At 36.7% G+C, this 22,524-nt stretch overlaps 1 protein-coding gene across 10 annotated transcripts in view; it reads left to right on the top strand.

The window, feature by feature from the left end:
* Positions 1–19,822, top strand: part of LRRC4C (leucine rich repeat containing 4C) — a 484,097-nt gene extending 464,275 nt beyond the window's left edge. For 6 of the 10 annotated variants that reach the window (XM_036385102.2, XM_036385100.2, XM_036385096.1 and 3 more), the window contains one exon: positions 17,176–19,822. In XM_036385102.2, the coding sequence (XP_036240995.1) occupies positions 17,218–19,134 (1,917 nt within the window). In that variant the 5' untranslated portion in view covers positions 17,176–17,217 and the 3' untranslated portion in view covers positions 19,135–19,822. Of the gene's footprint in view, positions 1–789; positions 850–15,453; positions 15,475–17,175 lie in introns of those variants that run through there. The other 4 variants (XM_036385097.2, XM_036385098.2, XM_036385104.2 and 1 more) reach the window with 2 other exon arrangements.
* Positions 19,823–22,524: the final 2,702 nt, after the last annotated feature.

The following is a 22,524-nucleotide window of genomic DNA, read 5'->3' as shown; positions in this document are numbered from 1 at the left end:
CAAATATTTTAAAAAACTAATCTTCATTCTTGCTCATTAACAGTGAACAAAGAGGGATGGTATCCTTTGTTGTTATTGCTTTTCTTAAATGTATGTACTTTGGCCTGCAGTTACCTGAACCAGCACTTGGACAAAAATGTTGGATCAGGAGTTTGAGAAACTATTTAAATGGATGCAGTGAGACAGAGCTGGTGCCAGTGAAGCTGCACTGATTTATACAAGCTGTAGATCTGGCCTATGAATTTTATTTTTGACAGTAGCCACTATTACAGCACAGTCAGGACTTTCTACAGGCATTCTTCATGACACAGAGCACTGGCTCAGCATCCATAACTAATTTGGTGTTGAATGAAGCGATCGCTATGCACTGAATTGGTATTGAAACTACCCATTGAGAGAACATTCCAAAAATAGCAAAATTCAGCATGTGTTCAGAAAAAAAGGACCTTTTACTCAGGAGCATAAAAAGTCAGGTCATTTTAGTTGTAGTATGAACTGTGGATCTTTGAATTTTACTCATGCTTTTGATGATTGTGCCACTGTATAATGGGCAGAGTGGCATGGCCAAGGACTGTTGGATTGAAAATGGAATTGGTCATTATTCCTTGCAGTCTGCAAGGAAGGTGAAGCAAAGCCTAGTTCAAAATCCTTGAATCAAGAGTCAGAAAATCAGAATTTCACGAGGACAGCAGTAGTTCTGTACCAACTTCCAGGTATACTGTCTGCTGTTTTTGCATTGTATGTTCATATTGTTCAGCAATGACTGATAAAATTCCTCTCATTTCCTAGTATGTTCTTTGCCTTTTGGGAGATGAAGAATAACATCGAAGAGCAATTGAATATGATCTAGTAAGTGCATTTCTCACTCTTAAGTACAGCTTGTTAAATTTCATTTTGAGAAATGAAGCTGTCTTTAGTATAAATGTGAGGGATCCTGGTGAGAAGAAAAGCACCCCAAACCATTAAAAGAAAAAAATATTTTCTTTTTGCTGCTATATAGTTTTAAAATTAGCAATTTGTGCTTCACTTAAGGAAAAAAAGAAATTGCTGACAACTTGGAAACCAGACTGCAGGTAAATTAAATTTTAAAATAAGGATTTAGTATTCTTTAAGAAGGAAAAATGAATTTTGTCAGTTCTTAGAAGACCCTTAATTAAATTGAAAGGTGCCTTACTATGCTACTTTTATACATTAAGGAGGAACTATTAAACTGTTTTGGTGACTTCAGTATTCTGAAGTCTTGCTGAGCTGCTTTGTAGAGCTGCAGAAAATGTTCCATCTTTAAACAGCTGTAAAGTATTCTGAAAAGATTTCAATATAGCTTTGCTCTCTTCTTGTGGTTACCCATAGAGTGCACTCTAAATCCCAGTATTTGCCACTGAGCATTAATTTGTTACCTGTTTTAGTAAGAAATGTTGCTCAGGGCAGTCTGGACAGCAGATACTGAATGCTAATAGATCTCACCAAATGATGGTTACTCTCTGAGGAAGAGGTAAAGTAATTCATGGCTGTTTCCCAAGTTATCTCTCACACCCTGTCTCACTCAGGACAAATGTCAGGGAAAAGACACTGGAACATGCTTCTGCAAATACTGATATAAAGATTATCAGTGTGCTTAGCTTACAGTTAGCTAAAGGATGCAGGGTACCAGTCTCTTCCCATTTGGTACCTAGCTTTGTGTCTCTCCTAAAAAGGATTCATTGCATCTGCTGAAAGAAACGGAAAGTTGCAAGAAGCTATTTTGTCAAATTTGTAAAAGCAGATTGTTCTCCCAATCTAATTCTACAGCAGTGTTTAGTGTTGTTCTGACAGAAATAACTGTTCTTTAACATGATAGAGGTGAATGAGAAATCCACCCCACTTGGAGTCAAATCCTTTTCCAAATATGTATTTTCCAAAACACTAGGGAAGTTTACCAGAATTACTTTATGTCAAATTTGAGCATAGATATATAGCCCACTTTTCTAAACTTTCTAAAGTTTCCCTTTGATTTCAGTTGAAGACAGCAGCCTTCAGTATTTCTTGATATAACATGGTAAACTATAAAAAACCTGCTGTGAGTCTCTCCAGAAATACTTATTTCAGTGGGAAATAAAGTGACTGTGATAGAGAGAGAGGTAGATGGATGGATGGATATTGTTTTTCAGTGAAGGATTTAAAACACAGGGAAAAACCTAAATAAAAGTTAATATATAACTCTAATCTATTGCCATCTATTAATATAAAACCTCTTAAATTTCATGTACACCAGACAACATTGTAAAAGAGGAGATAAGAACCTCTCTTTCCTTGATGTGGATTATGTCTGCTGTTTTTATTTCATAATTTTGATTGCAACCCTATAATTTATTGCAATAAGGAAGAAAAAAGAGAAAAAGAAAGGAAATACCTCATTATGCAGGAAAAGGAAAGTTTATTTCTTGAGAACTAAAACAAGGTCCACTCTTAAGGTATAATTACTAGTCTTTCAGCATTCAGCAACCAGACTTCTTTATTTCATGGTTAAAACAATTCGTTTTGTCGTTACCATTCTAAACCTAATTTATAAAAGCTCCATTTTCATAGCAGTTGTCTGTCTGAACCTCTTCATATTCATAAACCCATGAAATTATAGAATAGTTTGGGTTGGATGGGACCTTAAAGATCATCCAGTCCAACGCACTCCCAACATCTACTAGACCAGGTTACTCAAAGCCCCATCCAGCCTGGCCTTTCACAATTCCAGGAATGGGGCATTCACAACTTCTCTGGGCAGCCTGTTCAAGTGCCTCACAGTAAAGAATTTCTTCCTGATATCTGATCTATGTCTGCCTTCTTTCATTTTAAAGCCACTTTGTCATGTTCCATTATTGCATGCCCTTGTAAAAAGACCCTCTCCAGCTTTCTTGTATGCCCCATTTAGGTGTTGGAAGGCTGCTCTAAGGTGTCCCAAGAAAGCTTATTTTTCAAGAAGGGATAAGTTTAGTTTAGAGGGTACCAAGGATCACAACCTTCAACTGAAATAAAAATCATCTGGTTTTATTGACTTGAATGAAACAACTCTAGTTTATCCCATCTGGGAAATTGGTCTCAGTTCAGACAATTTCCTAGAATTACAGAGAAAAATGTTGCCTTCACTCTACTGAAAAGGAAAAAAAGTTATAAAGAGCAGCCACAGGAAAGGATAATGTATATCACTTTCTTTTCCCTATATATTTTTTTTCCATCATTCCCTCCCAGCTAGTCATAGCTTAGATTTAGATCTATGGCTGCAGTGTTAGAGGAAATTCTTAAATCTGTGCATGTTCCTTATCTCTGATACACAGCAGCTGTCCTGTCTTCCATGAAATACTTCTGTGATTTAGATCCCAGCTCAGAAATCAGGTCTAGTAAAGGAAATCTCTGTCCTTCTATGTGAAGAATGTGAGACAGAACTCCCTGAAGTCTTTGCTGGTTATAGTTGCTGTGATTACATTTTGTTACTTTCTGAGCATTCTCAAGCACTGAATATATGAACAGCAGTATGAATAAAGAAATTAAGGTGCTTTTCTGAAGATGCTTAAACCCAAGTTTTAAAACCATTCTTGCAGATCAAAGGCAGACAATGACAGACAATTACTTGGTAATAGCTGCCATTAGGCATTCTTGCACAAGTGGATATATCTAGAAATAGGCAAAGAACTGCATTTGCCTTTAGGCAGATAGCAAAATCCACTCTACAGTTAATTGCATAATCTTCCAGTCTAAAAAGTGCACTATGTGATGCAGGTCTGCAAGTCATCACCGTGTTGGGGATATACATGCTGTGTATCATTGATATTTAATGCCAATTAGCGCTTATATTCCTCATTGCTTTTAGTAGCTCACAAGTACATGGAACTGGTGTGAAATACTCTGGTGGGAGAGTGTCTGATCATGCCAAAAGTCTTTGGATACTTCACAGGAGGAAGTATCATGCATTATCCATATTTATTATAAGTGCTTACATGGGTGCCTGCTAATGACACCTTGGAAATATTTCATGTCCTTGTCCTCATGCATCTTTCTGGAGTAGGAAGAACAATACACAAGAATCCAGAAAATAATTTTGAGCCAAGGAGAACTAGATACATTAGCACTTTTGTCCTTCAACTGTATTTTTGATGTGCTCTGGCTAGAGCAACAGTCAGAATTCAAAAATTCAGAAAGTTATTTCTTGATAGAAGACAAACAAGTAGCTTTTTAAAAATAGTGTTGAGGTATCTTTAGGTGTATTAAGTATAGCTATGCATGTAAAAATGCATGAGTTTGAATGAAAACTTTACTGGCTATGTTGTGTTTTATTATTATCTTTAACTATTGACCAGATCATGTGTTGCCTATAGTAACTCTGTAGTTTTCAATGAACAGAATGAAAAAAATAGCCTAAATTCAGTACTTGGGTCTTTATCAGTAACATTCTCCTTTGCTGGAAGCTTATTTGTTACCATAAGGTATGACAGCTGCTTTAAATCAGCTGCATTAATATATTGACATTTTAAAATATTGTACTACTGTTTTTTTTATAGTTGCCTTTTATATATAGGAACTCTTTTTTAGCTGTCTCAGTTAGTATTTTTTCCTTTTATGTTCTCTGATAGTTTTAATTAAATGAAAATTATATTTTCATATCCTTGAAAACTATCCTGAAAGAATGTCATCAAAGCCCTAGTGCTTACATCAGCAATAATCTGCAGTTGGCACTATATAGCAAATTCTTATTGATATATGGCATGGAGTTCTGACTCCACTGAAACCAAATGCAAAACTCCCTTTGGTTTCTGTGGGAGTAAAATTTACCTATGATTGTCTCCCATAGAAGTAGTTAAAAATGCAAGTGTGTGGTGAGCTCATGCACATAGAATACTGTATCAGCTTTTAAGAATCTGAACAGCTGAACAAGCAGGCAGCACTGATGATACTGGGCATTAGACCCTTTTGGTAACGTGAAGCAGATACACAGCACTGTAGTGAAAATTATCATCTGCTAAAGTATTATAACCTAGCTTTCCTGGATCTGATATGACTTTCACATTAATGTAATAGTATTTTGAATTTGGCCAGTGACTTTGACAAGCACGCTATAAGGAGCCTGTGTAAAGAAGATATTCCATTAAATAAAGGCGTATTCATCAAATTTAAAACCATGTCTATATGAAAAGTAATCTATTATTTTTCTCTATAAGACTTCTTGTAGTATGAAGTTCCAGAGAGATAACATCTATTCTATCTTTATAATTTATGATTCTTGGATTTATAGGTTGTCTGGACAAAACTCGAATAACTCATATATCTTGCCACATTTTCTCACAAATTCCTTTAAAGCCTTGGATTTTCACCAAGCTTCATTCAAAGTTCTCTTAGGCATATATATATTACCAATTCTTGAATCAGATGACATTCTGAAAAGATATGCACTGTCTTGAATACATCAAGAAAACACATTGGGATGGATGATACAGGATTTTGCTAGTATCATATTTCAGCACATATTGAAACACAATATTAAATTACTCCAGGATTAATTTAACATTTGAATAAAATTAATTTGAATAAAATTAAAACTGTTTAAAAAAAATATTTTGCCATGTTAAAGTGGTTGACACAGTTAAAAAATGGACCTAGTTCTGTCTCATTATTTTTGTTTCCAGTGCCTGACTGAGCTAGCTTGTTAAAGGATGTTTATTCCCTGTTAAGGTAAAATCCAAATGTCATCTTATATGTGCATGTGTGACCCTATGACTATGCTTTATACAAAGATATTTGGGGGTTAAGGAACTAATTATTGGAATCTAGAAATTAAAACTTTAGTAATTAGTCACTTTAGAGTGAAACTGGTTTTGAAACATTATTCTTCAACAGTACTGTAAACAACATGAGTCTTTTACCAGGTCAGAAACATGTGTTAGAGAAAAATTGACATTTGAAAGAATATGGCGAATGAAAATGAAATTTGTAGAGCTTTTATCAGTCTGACCTCATGGCAGAGAAGGTCATGGAGTAGATTGCCTTGAGGGCCATTGCACAGCCGGTATAGGACAACCAGGGGATCAGGGCCAGCCAGGGTGGGTTTCAGAAAAGCAGGTCTTGCTTCACTAACCTGATCTCCATCTGTGACAAGGTGACCCACCTAGTGGATCCGGGAAGGGCTGTGGATGTTGTCTTCTTGGAATTTAGTAAAGCCTTTGTCTTCCGCAGCATTTTCCTAGAGAAAATAACTTCCCATGGTGTAGACAGGTAAACAATTCATTGGGTAAAACTTTGGCTGGATAGCTGGGCATAGAGAGTGGTGCTGAATGGAACTAAATCCACTTGGTCTTCCCTTTCCTCCTTCAGCTACTGAAGTTAGTTCTCTGAAGGTGAACTGTTGTTCTTTTTCAAGGGCTTTAAATTTCCTTAGTTGGATAGATCCAAATGATAATGAATGTCACATTTTGCCAGTTATACAATCTTATGAAAGGAATTTTCTTTCAGCTTTTATCATTGTAGTAATTTTATCATTATCATTGTTGGAAGGATTGGACTGTGTCTCAAGTGAACCAGACTGATGTCTGTGCTTTGCTGTTTGGGTAGAAGAGTCCCATGAGTTTCAAGTAAGAGTAGCATTATAAATTGCAGTTTCAAACTCCTGAAGTATTTCTTCAGATTTGCCATTTATAGTGGCAACAATTTGCAGCAAATACTTGATAATACATATATTGCATCTGGCCAGGGTGGAGTGTGAAGCTCATGTTTGCAAAGTATCTTATATACACATCCTAAATTTTGGTAAATAATTTAATCCATTATTGCCTCAGTTTCTTCAGCTGTAAAAAAGAATAATATTACCTGTCTTTTTCCCAGAGGCCTTGTGAAGGTGTGTTTACATTTGACATCTATACAGCAGTCCAGGGAATGCTGAATTGACACCAAAAACTCCCATTGTGTGTAAAGGGCCCTGGGGTCACTATATTCAAGCAATTCCCAATAACACAACTCTCAGGTCAAAGTTTGTTGTTCAGATCCAGGAATATACTTGTAAGTAGTTGTTATAGTCCCCCTGAGTCACCACATAGTTTCACTCTTAATTTTATTTCACTAGCTGCCTCCTAAATTGAATTGAAACATTCTCCCACTTGTGATATTTAAAGATGTACAAATGCTGTGCACAAGAGAACCTGTGACCTGCTCATTGCCCAGCAGTGATAGAGCTGGTAATAATGTGCTTGCTATTCTGGCTGTACTGCACTTTGGTAACACCTAGGGTTTAATTGAAATACACCCTGACACTGGTTTTGTTCATGAAGCATAGAATGGACATAATTACTATGAATCTACTGAGGGATATTATGGCAAAATGTCGTATTACTAATTTTGGCTCCTCACTCCCTTTGGGGGAAAAAAAAAATCACAGATTTCAGTAAAAAACAATGTGCTGCAGTTTCATAGAAGTCCTAAAACAAGTAATTTTCCAAAAAATTAACTTCTTATATTTCTCTGTACCTATTTTTTCTTTCAAACACTATCACAGTAGGATAATTGCATTGCCCCTAACAGTTTCATATTCCTTCATAATTAAATAAACAGCTTGTAAATTGCAGACCACAAAGTGCCTATGTTCCACTCTTACCTTAAGGGGTTTCCATAGTTACAAGGACAAGAAGTTTAACCATCATTTGCCAGACTCAAGGCTATTTGCAGCCTTAACTTTTTAACTCATGTCTCTTTTTCTCTTTGTTGCTTTGTTTATTAACAGAATGAGGGAGTAATTTGGACTCAGTTAGCCACTACAAATGCAGTGATGCAAAATGGACTCTGGTGCTTTAGCGTGTTGTTAGCTGGGTATTTTTTTCCCAGAAGGTATTTTGAAATAATACATATTAACAATACAGCCTATCGTTATCAAGGTTATGAAATATCTACCAAGCACTTCTTCAACTCAGCATCAAATGATTTAGCAGTTTAAAAAGGAAAACAGGAAAACACTCTTCTTGACACATCATCATGGCATAGAAGTATTTAGGCAGATACCTATTTTAAATCATACTGCAAAAAAATATTGATGCAGATTTTCCATGGCTGCTTTAATATAATTTCCTTTCATCCCTCAGTCTCCTCTGTTTTACATACTACAAAGTTCATTTGGAAAAACTGCAGTTATTATTGTACAAACTCGATCTTTTCATGCCACTGAAATGGACAATTCTCTGATTTGCTAATATCAAAGTAATCTTCAAATTTTTTTAAGTTACTTTGGCTTTTACCAGGGTATCTCTGTTGCCAAATTGTAGAGAGGTATAGAAAACTGCTACTGCATTACATGTTCGTCAAGCTAAAATAATTTTGTCTTCTTGTGTATGTTATCTGCTGAGGTCCAGAGCTCAGCAAGGCTCAGAGGATGATGTGTATGGGTGACAAGATTATTCAGCATTAGCACATTCAGTAGACAAGTGCAAATATTGTAATTTACTAAATAATGTTTTGGACTTTAAAAACTAGATTCAAATTCTCTTGGGTTACGATGAAACTTTCTTAAGTGCAGGTATATACTCTAATTTTTTTTGTTTGTTTGTTTCTCTTCATTATACTGGCTACATTCATATATGCATTCTTAGGTTGTTCTGACCTGATATTTCCCACATCTCTTTTTATCATTTGTGAGTAGTGAGAAAATTCTGAAAGTAATCAGAGCTAATACCTTGGATTCCATGAGCCTTACACATTTTCACCTTTTCATTTTTGAAAAGACACAAACTTTAATATTACATAAAGTAACAGATTTTTTACCTACCAGTTTGAAATGTTCTAGTACATTTTTTAAAAGGATGTTAATTTACAATTTAATGTTTCCATGTATAAAAATTGATATTATTATACTGGAGCAAAACTAGTTTGTTTGAAATAAAGTATCACTGTAATATGTCTAAATAGATGTTCAATCGCTCCTAAAACCAGAAAATACTATGGTACTTCAAAAAATTGCCCCAGTATGACAGGACTAAAACCTGTGCTGTTTTGGACCAGTGCTTTTGAACAGCATATAGTTTTTATTAAGGGTTGTTTTTGTGCTAATTTTTTTGTGGTTCTCAGATGCCTTCCGAACATGGATCTGTGATTTTAGTTTGATAATGAATGAAAAAAGAATTTAAAAACATAGTTTTAGAAATTGTGCAGTTTAATTATTGCTCACTGAGATACTTCTGTCATAAGATAGGCAAGTCTTGAAGGTCTTGTTGGACTTTCTCTTATTATCATGGTTGGCACATGAGGTGCCATGACAGACTTCTGTAATTAAGAGAATTTTATTATCAGGCTGTTGTAAAATTTCTATTGTTCAGTTGTCCATTTTCTCCTACATAAATATCTGTCCTGAAAGAGATACAAGATGAAACAAACAACAAAATGACAGAGAAAGTGTATTTAATGAACTGAATTAGTGAAGCAAAATGGAACTTCAGTAACCCAGGGGGATCAGTGATGAGGTAGAAAACCTTTTTACCTTTATGTAATTGGTTTGAATCAAGCCCAAGTCAATACAGAACAAAAGTTCCTAATGTCTATACGGGGTCTCAAGAAAATGAATCCAAATTAACTTTGAAAAGGGACTAGCTAAACTACATTACATCCTTTTATGGACACTCTTAATTGAAGTTACAGTGGCCTTGATTCAATTTAGCTTAAATTAAATTCTAAATAAGAATGTCCACACTAAGATTTAATGCAATAGAATTAACCCACTTAAAAGTTAATTCCAATTAAAATTCTAGAATGTTTCTGGGTGCACTAAAACCAAGCTGTATTGTGGTGGCTTTTATTGAAAGAATTTTAGCTCATTGTGAATAGTTCATAGATTGCTCCTATTAATACAACTGTGAACAGTTTGAACAGAGAAGTTAGGATTGCTCTGTCCTCATCGCCCTTGGAGTGACTCTCTGGAGTAGCATCCAGGGAGAGGACAACAAAGTAGTATAATTCCTCTTAAGATATCTAAGTTTGTCCTAAGGAAATATTCATTACATATTATCTGATGTTTTCTATCATTTTACTGTGAAATTAGTTTTACTGAGGATACAAACTGCAAATGATGCTTAAAATTATATTTATAAATAAAGAGAAATAGAAAACTGATTGAGATTCAAAATATCTTAATTTCTAGCTAAATTGCAAATATTTTTGCTTGTACCAATGTGCACTCAAATTCTCATTTTTAAAAGGTTTATTTCATGTTCTTTTCTTTTACCTGATGTTAAAGAGAAAATTTTAAACCTTAGGAAGAAATGAGAGAGGAAACATGAAATCATGCTGGAAAATGAGGTGGGTGAAATAAAGCTGGTTTCTGTATAACAAAATGAAAGACAAGAAGAAAAAGGCAGACTGGGTCAAACTCACCCTTGATTGAAATCCACTGAAATCAGTGGTGATTCAGGAGGATTGAATGTGTCCAATCACATTTAGGTCTTTCAGATCAGTGTCTTAGTGATTCAGTTGAGTCTTAAAAGGCTTGCAGGAGAGAACTAGGAAGTGTCTGCGGTACAGCAATATCCTCTCTGCCTCGTACACTTGAATGCTTCAAGGGGACACAGAACTATGTCCCAGAACAAAACAGTGAAACATGCAAAGAAAAGAATAATTTGCATTGTGAGTGTTTTGATTGTCTGGTCTCATGAGTAATCAGTTTGCATTTCAGGGCTGTCTATCTAGCCTGCTTTGGCCTCCACTGTATTTAACTAAAAATAAAATAAAAAACAAATAGATAAAAACTGCTGGGGTTTGAAACCTCACAGGATTTTAGACATTATTGCAATGGCTCCCTTAACTGCTGTTGAAACTTTTAAAGTCCTATAGCAATGAAAAGGGAAAACTGATTTTGAACAATGTAGATAAAGTTACCCAGTTCTATAGTCATAGACATGGGGTTTCATTGTAGATCAATCTATTAGAAAAAAGCCAAACACCTCTGACCAGAGTCAATCCATGAAGAAATAAAAAATAAGATTAGGAAAAGGAAACCATTTTAAAATGGCAAACCTACTGTAAACCGTTTAATTGATTTTTCATGATACATTGTAGTTGCCTGTTAAGATCATAGCATGTGTTCCTTTGTTAATGACAAAAGCATCCCATGGAAAAAGAGAATGGTGTCATTGTACTGTGTAGGGGCATGAAACAGCATGCAAACTGCTTGCACTGCTCTTCAACTGAGAGCTCAAGTCCTTGAGGGTTCAGCCAGGTGGAAAGGTATTTCCAGAGAGGAAAGAGGGGAGGTGAAGTGGGCAGGAGATTATGGTGAGTGAATCCCTGGCAATGTAGTTCCATTGGCCCAACCCTGCACAGCCATATGGGGACACACATGTGAGGCTGCTGGAGCATTTGCAGAGCAGATGTTGGTAGAGCATTTCTGACCCCGGTGGAACTCCCTGCCCACAGCTCAGTCTCTATTCCGGGATGAAGGCTAACCCTCGTGTGTTTCAGTACTTTGTGGAGCTAAAGCATATTGTGTGCGTGTCTACCCTGAAATTCCCTTGGCTGCTTCTGCTGCCCTTGCTGCCAAAAGGGGATCAGTCTCAGGCCCTCGGAGCATTCAGAGTTCCTGAAAAGAGAGTCAAAAGAGTTACTTCTGCATAAGGTCGTCCTGGGATTTGGACCTATTTTTACTGCTGTACTCCAAGCTCTGTTCCATACAGAAACTATTTTCAATTCTCTGGTGCTGATGCTACCGGAAGAGACTTCCCAGCATAATTAGCTGCTTGACGCACCTAGCTCCTCTTCACATGCTTGGAAATCTGCTGTTTAATTTGCAACTGTAGAGTGGCTTGTTCTCTGAAAAAATGCAGATATCATTGCAAAGGGTTTTTCCCTCAGAAAACCTCTTTAAAAGGGTGTAAGGTACAGCGGACATAACTGTGCTATATAGAGTGAAGCAGAGATGATTTTCTGAATGCGTCCACATATTTGTCAACTTGAAAAAAATTGAAAAAAGTGATTTGAATGCTTCTCATCCTGAAATTTTCTGGGACATGGCTGAGGGAAAGCTTTTGTGATTTAACAGTTCTTCAGCTGAGACTTAACTGTGATGAATTTGTGATGATGTAATTTTACTGTGATAGTTTAAACACCTGATTCTTGATAAATTCTGTCTGTATTTTCAGTGCAGCACATATCACATCTCAATTTTTTTCATGGCAGGGGTACAGCATGAACCAAAGTGTGCTACATCATACTGTATCTTAAACCATATATTGGGATAAAGTCATGGCCTTTGCACTGCACAGCTCTGCTGCTGAGACAGTTTTTCATAGACCCACAGACAAGACAGAAAGCAAAGCATGAGTTGCCAACAGCAACTAAACTGCCAGCTAAGGGTCACTGGAGCTTGGGGTCACTGGAGCTTGGGGAAATATCTTTGCCACCTGCCATACCTCATTAGGCAGATCTTTGCAAATGGCGTGGAAGTTCTCTTTTGTTATCAAAGATCCCCATTACAGGAAAATCCTTCAGCAATCAGAGGGAGCACAGTCACCTTCTCCTGGTAGTATAGCAAAAGGAGAACAAAGCACATCAGACCCAAGACCTCATTACAAAAAAAAAAAAAGAGGTAATATAACAAGGCCCATAAAGAAGGCACCTCTGCAGACACATTTGGCAAAGTTACATTTCAATAGGGTAACCACGGCATCCTCCAAGCTGTCCCTGAGGAAAGTTGCACTGTGCTTAGCTGCAGAGGTAGATTAACTCTGTCATTCCTTGCTTCATCTTCTGTACTGGACCTTAAGAGGGCAGAGCTTTTAGCTCAGAGGAAAATGTGTAGTACATTGAGAGTAACAGAGAGTCAGATAAGCTATAGAGAGGAGAACATGCACATCAAATGCCAATTTCAAAAAAGAGATTTTTTTATTTCCGTGAAAATAGAAAACAAAATGAACAGCTCTCCATATATGTCTGGGCCATAAAGAGAACATACATTATTGTGCTAAAAAACCAGATGACTGTGGTAATTAGAGCAGTGCCACAGACAGACTAAAGGCCATGTTTGGAAACACTTTTGATAATTGTACTGTGTGTAGGGAACCAACTGTGCAGTAAGGAAATTCTTAACATTTTAAACTAAATTTTTAGTCTATACAGCAGAGGGCACTAGTGATATTGAATTGACTGTAGAGTTGCTATTTTGATACTAGAAAAATGAAAAAAAATAATACTTAGAAGACAAAGAGGTGTCAACAAGGACTAAAGAAGATGGTTGATGATCTGTGTTCCATGTGCGGGCTTGTAAAGCTAAACCTTCAGTGTTTCTAGCATAAATAGGAATGGAATAGCAAATTACTCTAGTACAGAGCTCCAGATGGATCTTTATGTAAAGCCCATTAAAATATTTCCATAACACCCTTCAAGGCTTTAAATTAATTTTCCACTGTTATTTTATGCTGGCTAATTTTTTTCCAGGGTGTTTACAAGATATTTATGATTTAAAATTGCCCTGATATGAAATACCTGCATCAAGAGTTCCTAATTATTTAAGCTCTAAGTCCTTAATAACAGCCAATACAAAAGAAGGGATCTTTTTACTACATTCTTCCAGCCACCAGGAATCTTACTGCCATATTTCAGCCTCATGCAAACCTCAGTAGATGGAAGTGAGGATTAGCAAGGTATTGCCTAGTATATTTTCTGCTGGTCATGGTCACTTTTTTGGATCATCATCTCCCCTGTACTTTAGCAGCACCAAGTCCACTTAGTGTAGTCTTGTCCTAAAAACAGGAGCCATTTTGCTTCCTGTACTAACAAAGAACGGGGCAAAAAACCAAGTAATATAAATAAGTCCAAAGTTAAATCAAATGGTGATTGCAAAAGCTAAGATTTGCTCTCACTGCCTCCTGGAAAATGTTGCAGAGGGATGGCAATATAGATATTCTGTACTTATATATTAAGCAAGATACGGCTTAGACACAGAAAGATCAAACATACCAATACATGTGAAAACGTATCTAGAACTTTGTATTCACATATCACAAAATGTCACAAATCCTGTCTTCAGAATTATAGACTCAGAGAAGCTATCAATTAGTCAGTAACCAAACTTGTATTTGAAGTATGCACAGATTTGAATTTTACGGAAACCTGTCGGTGTCAGATTTCCCTGGAGGTCTTTGATAGATGGTTGTACTGAGGCATATGTTTGATTGAGACATCCCTAGCACAGGACCAGGGAGAACAGTAAATGTAAAAGCCACAGGCGATTTTGGCTCAAGAAAAAAGCTGTTCCTTGTGAATGATTCATTGTTTCAGTCAATAACCAAAAATAGGAAGGATATAGGGAATTTGTCATAAGAAGATAAAAGCATTTCTTCAAAAATCTTTTTGCAACTGAGACATGTAAACACTTTGGTTTGGGTTAGACAACATTTACTGATCAGTCTCATAACAGGGTAATTTATTTGTTATAATAATGTACTCAAGTAAATTTTTTTTTTTTTTTCGCCCATGGAGCATATGTGTAGTGATGAAAAGGGAAGATTTTCTGGATGAAGAACTAGGTAAAGGAAATGTTGGGAGATACCCTCAGGTTCAAGTAATTGGAACAGGAGAAAAGTGCCTTGGAGTACTTGCAGCACGGCTTGGGATCCTCAGCTTCAGGGAGGCTAGAAAAGAGCAGCTGAAGGGACTTGGTGCATTCAGAGCCTGATGTTGAGGGTGCATGCTCTCCCATGGCCTTTCTTATTTCTCTGTACTTTTTTGTTCTACGAATGTTGTAGTTTTCCTGGTCCCTCAGGGAATCCAGGATACAGGACTGAGACCAGACAATGACAAAAAGATAGAGAAACTATATGACATCCTACAAAGCTGGTCTTTAGTAGTGAATTGGTCTAAGATTCCTGTGCCTCTGCAAGCCCAATGTGCTGCCTGTGCCTCACCAGCCTTGTACACAAGGATAACTGGCAGTTCTGAAGGCAGACATAGCAGTGTTCTCATGCCAGTTTCAGTAAAGACAAAAATATTGCGCCAGTGCAATGGTAAAATAATTAGTTTGTTGTTTTTCTGTGTCTGTTTTATTGCTTGTTAATGGAATTCATTATTCACTCCAAGTCCTTAGGATATAAGTTTTAGAAGAATTTTGAAAATGAGAAAGGAAAAACAAATTAATGCACAAAAAAAAATTTTAAAAGGGTGATAAAAATGCTAATACAATCACTTAACTATCACAGATGATGGTTAATTACTATTCAGCAAAATTCATGGATCACAGGTCTTAACTAAGAACCCTAAAATTGATATAAGGCACTAATAGAATTCTTTTGACCTCAACGGCAGGTTTTTCTTCATAACTGTGTAAGAAAGATGGGAACTATGGCCTTTTCACCTGCTTTTTGAGTGCAGTTTTACTGCAGATGGACTTTTGCAAGCAAACTTGAATTTTAGTGATGGGAGTGTTTTTCCATACATCCTGTTCAGCACCTCTGAAGAGATAAGTGACCTTGTGAGCCTGCAGTGAAAAGGAAGGTGTGTAGAGCAGCGACCCCTCATCTAGTCTAGTACATTATCCTGTAGCTGATGTTCAGGAGTGCAGGTGTTGGCAGAGGGAAGGGATGGAGGGGTGGGAGCAGTAACATCTAACACTACAGCCGCAGGGTTCTCCAGAGTCATGGGACAGAAGTGTAAGCTGCAGAGACAGAAGTGACTTGCTCAAGGTTGCAAAACACATTAGTTTCATGAATCTTTCATAACAAGAATGATGTTTTATAAATAGCACATATAGAGAGATCAAACATACAGATATAGCCCAGAATTTCTAGTTCTCTTCACAGTTTTTTAACCATTCTCTTGGCTTTTTCTGCAGTAAATTATTAAAAATGAGATGAGAACACTTGCTAGCTCTGAACCCTTATAACAGTTTTTTTTAAAATGCAGAAATGAATTCTCAAAAACACATTGTCTGAATATACAATTAGAAAAAAAAAGTTTCATTAAGTGAATTGCTGTGAGATGAAAGTTAATATATTTTTCCTGGTTTGGTGGTTTTTTTTGATGGGGTTTTTTTTCAACTTTTTTTTTTTTTTAAGAAAGGTCTCTATTTTTTACAAAAAATGAATCAGTTTGGAGTCTGGAGTGGAAAACTGTTGCCTTATGGTATTTTGTTTTAATGAATATATATGTACTATCCATCTGGGTGCTCTGGGTTATAAATATACTTTAAACTTGCTGTAATTTCTAAGACTTCACTTTTGGCTGATTTATAAGAAATTTCATTAATCTCGGCAACAGAGGAATCTTGAACTGAGCAGCAGATTGGAAACGAACTGAAGGCTGGGGACTATAAAAACTGCCACACATGTATCAGTACTGAAGTTCTTAAAATGGTAATGACCATTTGTAGTGTGAAGGTCTTTTTTCCCTTTGCAGTAAGAATTTTTTGGGAATTTTTTCAAGGTGCCAATGAAACTGCCAACCTTGCAGCTACAGGGATATTTTTCAGCATTTAAATAAATGGCTATTCTCATTTCTGTGTTCAGTACATATTTGCTAATGAGTGTTTCTCTGCTGCTGGTGCCAAACAAAAGAATTGAAGAGGCCATATCATTAAATTGGATGATGCTCAGTATGCTTCTTTATTTAAATTTTTTAATTTTTTTAATTCTTATAGGCAAGATCTTGCCCTGTCATCTGCATGACAGTCAGTTTTAGAGATTTACTTCTAGCTAAACTCTGATTCAGGAGTCATGTTTGTATAGACAGAGATTTTTACCCAATCCAGAAACTTGCTTTTCATATTATCTGTTCTCTTTCAACATGTAAAAAAGGTTAACACCTTGAATACTCTGATAATTCCTATCTTAGTAGATTCTTATGTTGTTAACTTTTGCCTTTGGAGATGCTTGTCCTTTCTTTCAACTCTCCCCTGAGTTACATTTCTTTTAGGTATTCATTGTGATTGAACTTCTTATCTGCCATCCACCTGTATACAGTGTACATTGGAATGTGCAGGAGAACTAATGTATGGCTATTTCTTATCTCATTGCCAGTTGCAGCTGACATACATATCTGTACGGAAAAGTAATATTAGAAATTCTATACTTGCTCTCACTATCGAGTTTCAAGAAATTGGTAGAGTTGACTGAAAGGACTTGAAAAGCCTTTGTTGAGAGAACACAATTATTTGAGATTAATTTAATGTTATCCTTCTCATTTCTTCCTTTCTTTCAGACGATTCAAACTCCAGAAGGACCAACACCAAATAAATTATGAATGTTGAACAAGATGACCTTACATCCACAGCAGATAATGATAGGTCCTAGGTTTAACAGGGCCCTATTTGACCCCCTGCTTGTGGTGCTGTTGGCTCTTCAGCTTCTTGTGGTGGCTGGTCTAGTGAGGGCCCAAACTTGCCCTTCTGTCTGCTCCTGCAGCAACCAGTTCAGTAAAGTGATTTGTGTACGGAAAAATCTTAGAGACGTGCCAGACGGCATCTCCACCAACACCCGGCTACTCAATCTCCATGAGAACCAGATTCAAATCATTAAAGTTAATAGCTTCAAGCATCTGAGGCACCTAGAAATCCTGCAGCTCAGCAGGAATCACATCAGAACAATTGAAATAGGGGCTTTCAATGGTCTGGCCAATCTCAACACTTTGGAACTCTTTGACAATCGTCTGACCACTATCCCAAATGGGGCTTTTGTATACCTATCAAAACTGAAGGAACTGTGGTTGAGAAACAACCCCATTGAGAGCATCCCTTCTTATGCTTTTAACAGAATCCCTTCTCTCCGGAGGTTGGATTTGGGGGAATTGAAAAGGCTTTCATACATCTCAGAAGGTGCCTTTGAAGGTCTGTCCAACTTGAGGTATTTGAACCTTGCCATGTGCAATCTTCGAGAGATTCCTAACCTTACTCCACTTGTAAAACTGGATGAGTTAGATCTTTCTGGGAATCATCTGACTGCCATCCGGCCAGGTTCTTTCCAAGGGTTGATGCATCTTCAGAAATTGTGGATGATACAGTCCCAGATTCAAGTGATAGAAAGAAATGCTTTTGATAACCTTCAGTCACTTGTAGAGATCAACCTGGCACACAACAATCTAACACTACTGCCTCATGACCTGTTCACACCGCTCCGCCTAGAAAGGATCCACTTGCATCACAATCCTTGGAACTGCAACTGTGATATCCTTTGGCTCAGCTGGTGGATTAAAGACAAGGCACCCTCCAACACTGCATGCTGTGCCCGTTGCCACACGCCCCCCAGTTTAAAAGGAAGATACATTGGTGAGCTGGACCTGAATTACTTCACATGTTATGCTCCAGTCATAGTGGAGCCACCAGCAGACCTCAACGTCACAGAAGGCATGGCTGCAGAGATGAAATGCCGGGCATCGACCTCCCTGACCTCCGTATCTTGGATTACTCCAAATGGATCTGTAATGACACATGGGGCATACAGAGTTCGGATTGCTGTGCTCAGTGATGGCACATTAAATTTTACCAAGGTAACTGTGCAAGACACGGGTTTGTACACATGCATGGTGAGTAACTCTGTCGGGAATACCACGGCTTCTGCCACGCTGAATGTGACTGCCCTGGATAACCCTGGTTACACGTACTTTTCAACCGTCACAGTAGAGACTGTGGAACCTTCTCAGGATGAGGCACAGACCACAGAGCAGGTTGGGCCCACACCAGTTACCAACTGGGAAACCATTAACATGACAACCTCACTCACTCCACAGAGCACAAGATCAACAGAAAAAACGTTCACCATTCCTGTGACGGACGCAAACAACGGGATCCCAGGAATAGATGAGGTTATGAAGACTACCAAAATCATAATTGGTTGTTTTGTGGCTATCACTCTCATGGCTGCTGTGATGCTGGTAATTTTCTACAAAATGAGGAAACAGCATCACCGGCAGAGCCATCATGCTCCAACACGGACTGTAGAGATCATTAATGTGGATGATGAGCTTACAGGTGACACACCCATAGAGAGTCATTTGCCCATGCCAGCAATAGAGCATGAGCACTTAAATCACTATAACTCTTATAAATCTCCTTTCAACCACACAACAACAGTTAACACAATAAATTCAATACACAGTTCAGTGCATGAACCGTTATTGATCCGAATGAACTCGAAAGACAATGTTCAAGAGACTCAAATCTAAAACATTTATGACATTAAGGGGTGGGGTGGGGGGACAACAAAAGATGGTTTATAAAACAAATGACACAAATGACTGGGCTAAATCTACTGTTTCAAAAGTGTCTTTACAAAGAAAAAGAAATTTATTTATTAAAAATTCTATTGTGATCTAAAGCAGACAAAATTAAGTGTATTCCTCAGAACCTGTTTTTGCTGCAGTTATTTACCCTCCTCGTTCCCGTTTTCCTGCCCAACCTACCCTGACTCCCATTTGCCATATTTTTCATAGGAGATCTTGATTCCCTAAAAGAACTGATCTAGGAAATTTTGTAAGAATTCTGTTACACTTTGGGAATTTTTATGGTGAATTCTAGTGGTGAGATTCGGTCTATTTTGTCACTTTCTCTTTTTTCTTTTGTTTTCTCATGCCCTTTTTGAAATTATTCAACAGAGAATGGAGTAATAACAGTAACTTTGCAAGTGAGAAAAACAAGTAAACCTTTTTTTCTCCATGTAATGATTTGCTCTGTACTTACCGAAAGCACCATTCTGTGAAAAAAAATGGAAAAAAAGTAAAAAAAATCAAACCAAAAATTAATTTACTTGTGAAAGCCTATAAAACCCATGATCTTTTGAGCAATTCTAGAACCAGAATTTGTAGTTCAAACACTAAACTAAGATTATAAATAAAATGTTGTTTTTTTTCTGTACTTGGATATAGCTTATTCTTAGTGTGGCTTTAAACATCAGAAGTTTGTTAAAATTCTTATGATAATCTGCTCTGATGGTCCAAAACACAATCACTTTAAAGAGAATAATTAAATCATTTTGGATCATTACTGAAGGATATCACAGTTTTCATTTTAGTTTGTGAAAACAACATACTGGCAAACAAGGGTGTTTGATTTCTAATGCAAGATTGAGATCGTCCCTTCTAATGGTGTGTGCAATTATCTCTATTATATCACAAGATACTTTTCACAATGCCAGAAAAAGTTTTGCAAGGAACTTCAGTTGCCTCCGAATTTATTAGACAAAACTAAAAACCTTTTTCTGTTTTTTTTATTATTTATTACTGTCAATAAGAAAATACTGTCAATAAGAAAACCACCAAAGCTAGTGGTTTCCAGTTCAGTTGTTCTGGGACTTCTAGGCACAAATATGAAAGAAGCTTAGCCATAAAAATACCTGTAATAAGAACTGTATCCCTATGTGCAAAATCAAATCAACATGCTCTTCATGGAGTAAATCACAGGTAAAAATCTGAGGATTTTGGTTTAAAGAATAGAAAGAACAAAGTCAGATAAATCAGAGGATATTTTAAGTTACTGTAATTTGCACGACAATTAGACTCCCTGTAGAGCACCCAGTTTCCATTAATTTAAACTCAGACTCATGTACCAAAGGAAAATGCATACCCTCTGCCTTTCTGTTTATATACATTCTCTGGATTTAGCTTATTGGTATAGGACTGGTGTATACTGTGCTTGCTGAAAGCTAAAAGGAAGGCTTTCCATAAGAAAACCCACTTCAGGACTTTGTGTTCTTCCAAGCAGAAGTTCTACCAAATTAAACTTTATGCATTGGCAGCTGAACAGAAGCATTTTAAGATTATTCAAATTAGGACAAAAAAAAGAATCTTGTATATGATTTCTGAATGCCTTTTCACCTGTTTTCTTTCTTAACCACCCTTACTGAGGGTTTCTGGGGCCTTGTGCTAGGTAAATAAAATTCTTAGCAAAATCTGTTTGGATCTTTCTAGTATGGAATAGCATGCAGGATGAAGACCCCACTGAAAAATATACTTCTATTCTGTAAGTTTAAGATGGAATTCTGATAGTTTGAGGAGGTAAACATCTCCTGTTGGATGCACAATTCTCAAGGTTGCAAGTGAATGTTGTAGTACAAAGGCCTGATTTAAAGAGGACTCAGTGGAGATAGGTGACAATGAATCACACCCTGCAAGGAGTCTGATAAGTATAATACCGAATGAAACTCAAAGTTCTATAACAATCTCTAAGAAACATTTGGCAAGGCATTATCCTTTGATGTGCTACACGAAAAATAATATCAACTCAAAGGGAATTTTAATAGAGGGCAAAGATGGACCTGAATGTAAAATATTGCAGCTGGGTTTCTTAGGTTTCCCTGTTTCTTCAAAGTGCAATTGAATATTTCATTGGTGATTTCTTTTAAGCATTGTGATAGATTCTGTACAAAATTACTACAGTTGCACATTCCTATGTATTCTTTGCCCACCTGGCTAGGAACAGTCTGTTCATGGCCAATCTAATCTGAAAATTGAAAAAAAAATTAAATTCAGGAAACCTAAATCTGGACAATTTAAATCTGTAATTAATGCATTTATGTTAACAAATTATGGCTACGCTAACCAATATTTGTGAAAGCAGTTATGGTCAACATGGTTTTATAAGCACGTAGTATTTTACTAACCCCTAAAATAGGTTAGTAGGAGGCCTATAAGAAAACAGATATAGTTACTGTCAAGTACAACACTGGGTCAGTGACAATCTTTGATCCTTTTTGCAGTAATACAAAATACTGTCAGTGACTGTTTTAAACAATATATTCATTCTTACTGAGTGTTAATCTAGTTTTATTGGCTAATCAAAAAAACAGATATTTCTGCTTGCTCATAATAATCATAAAGGAACATCATTGGGGTGTGTTTGTTTGGGTAAGTATATATCTGTTACATGTCAGTGATATTAGGTGTGATTTTCCCATCATGTTCCCTATCCTTCTTGGAACCACAGATATTATTTCTGATTCCTTCCTACTTCTACAAAACACTCAGTACTTTTGCAGGTGAATTAAATACCACAGTTAGCAAAGATCACAGTTTAAATTATGAACTGAGATCTGTAATAAAGTAAATCGAGTGCCGTGCTCTCTAGTTTTGATGCTCAAATCACATGCCAATGCCTCCTGTTACTGCTCCAGAGACAACAATGTTAAGAAGCCTCTATCTCCTGTATGACAGAGCATAACTGACAGAAATTCTAATGAAATTTCTCTTGCAGGTGACCACATTGTGTGTGATGTAAAGCGATTGTGCAAAAAAATTTGTGTTCTTGATTATGATCTATCACTTCCTAGTGGGCTCATGAGAAATGATGAATTGTTCAGTTCGTTTGATGGAGTTTGAAGATGTTTATCTGCTGTCCTGTGCAAACAGAAATTGCAAAGCATTTTCTTTCTTGAATATTCATCAAGTCTTGCGAATCTTGCCATATGAAGAAATAACAGGCGTAAAAGCAAACCAAGTCAGTTCCATTCAATTCATCATAGAAGATGGACATTTTATTTTCCTTCCAAAAGGGCTGAATGTATGAAAAGTAATAGATTAATTGTATTTTTTGCTAAAATATTCTAACACATTAAAAATTAT

The sequence above is a fragment of the Molothrus ater genome, chromosome 6 (assembly GCF_012460135.2).
Source record: "Molothrus ater isolate BHLD 08-10-18 breed brown headed cowbird chromosome 6, BPBGC_Mater_1.1, whole genome shotgun sequence".
NCBI lineage: Eukaryota > Metazoa > Chordata > Aves > Passeriformes > Icteridae > Molothrus > Molothrus ater.
Note: the sequence above shows the minus strand (reverse complement) of the source record. Positions and strands in the feature narration are given on the sequence as shown.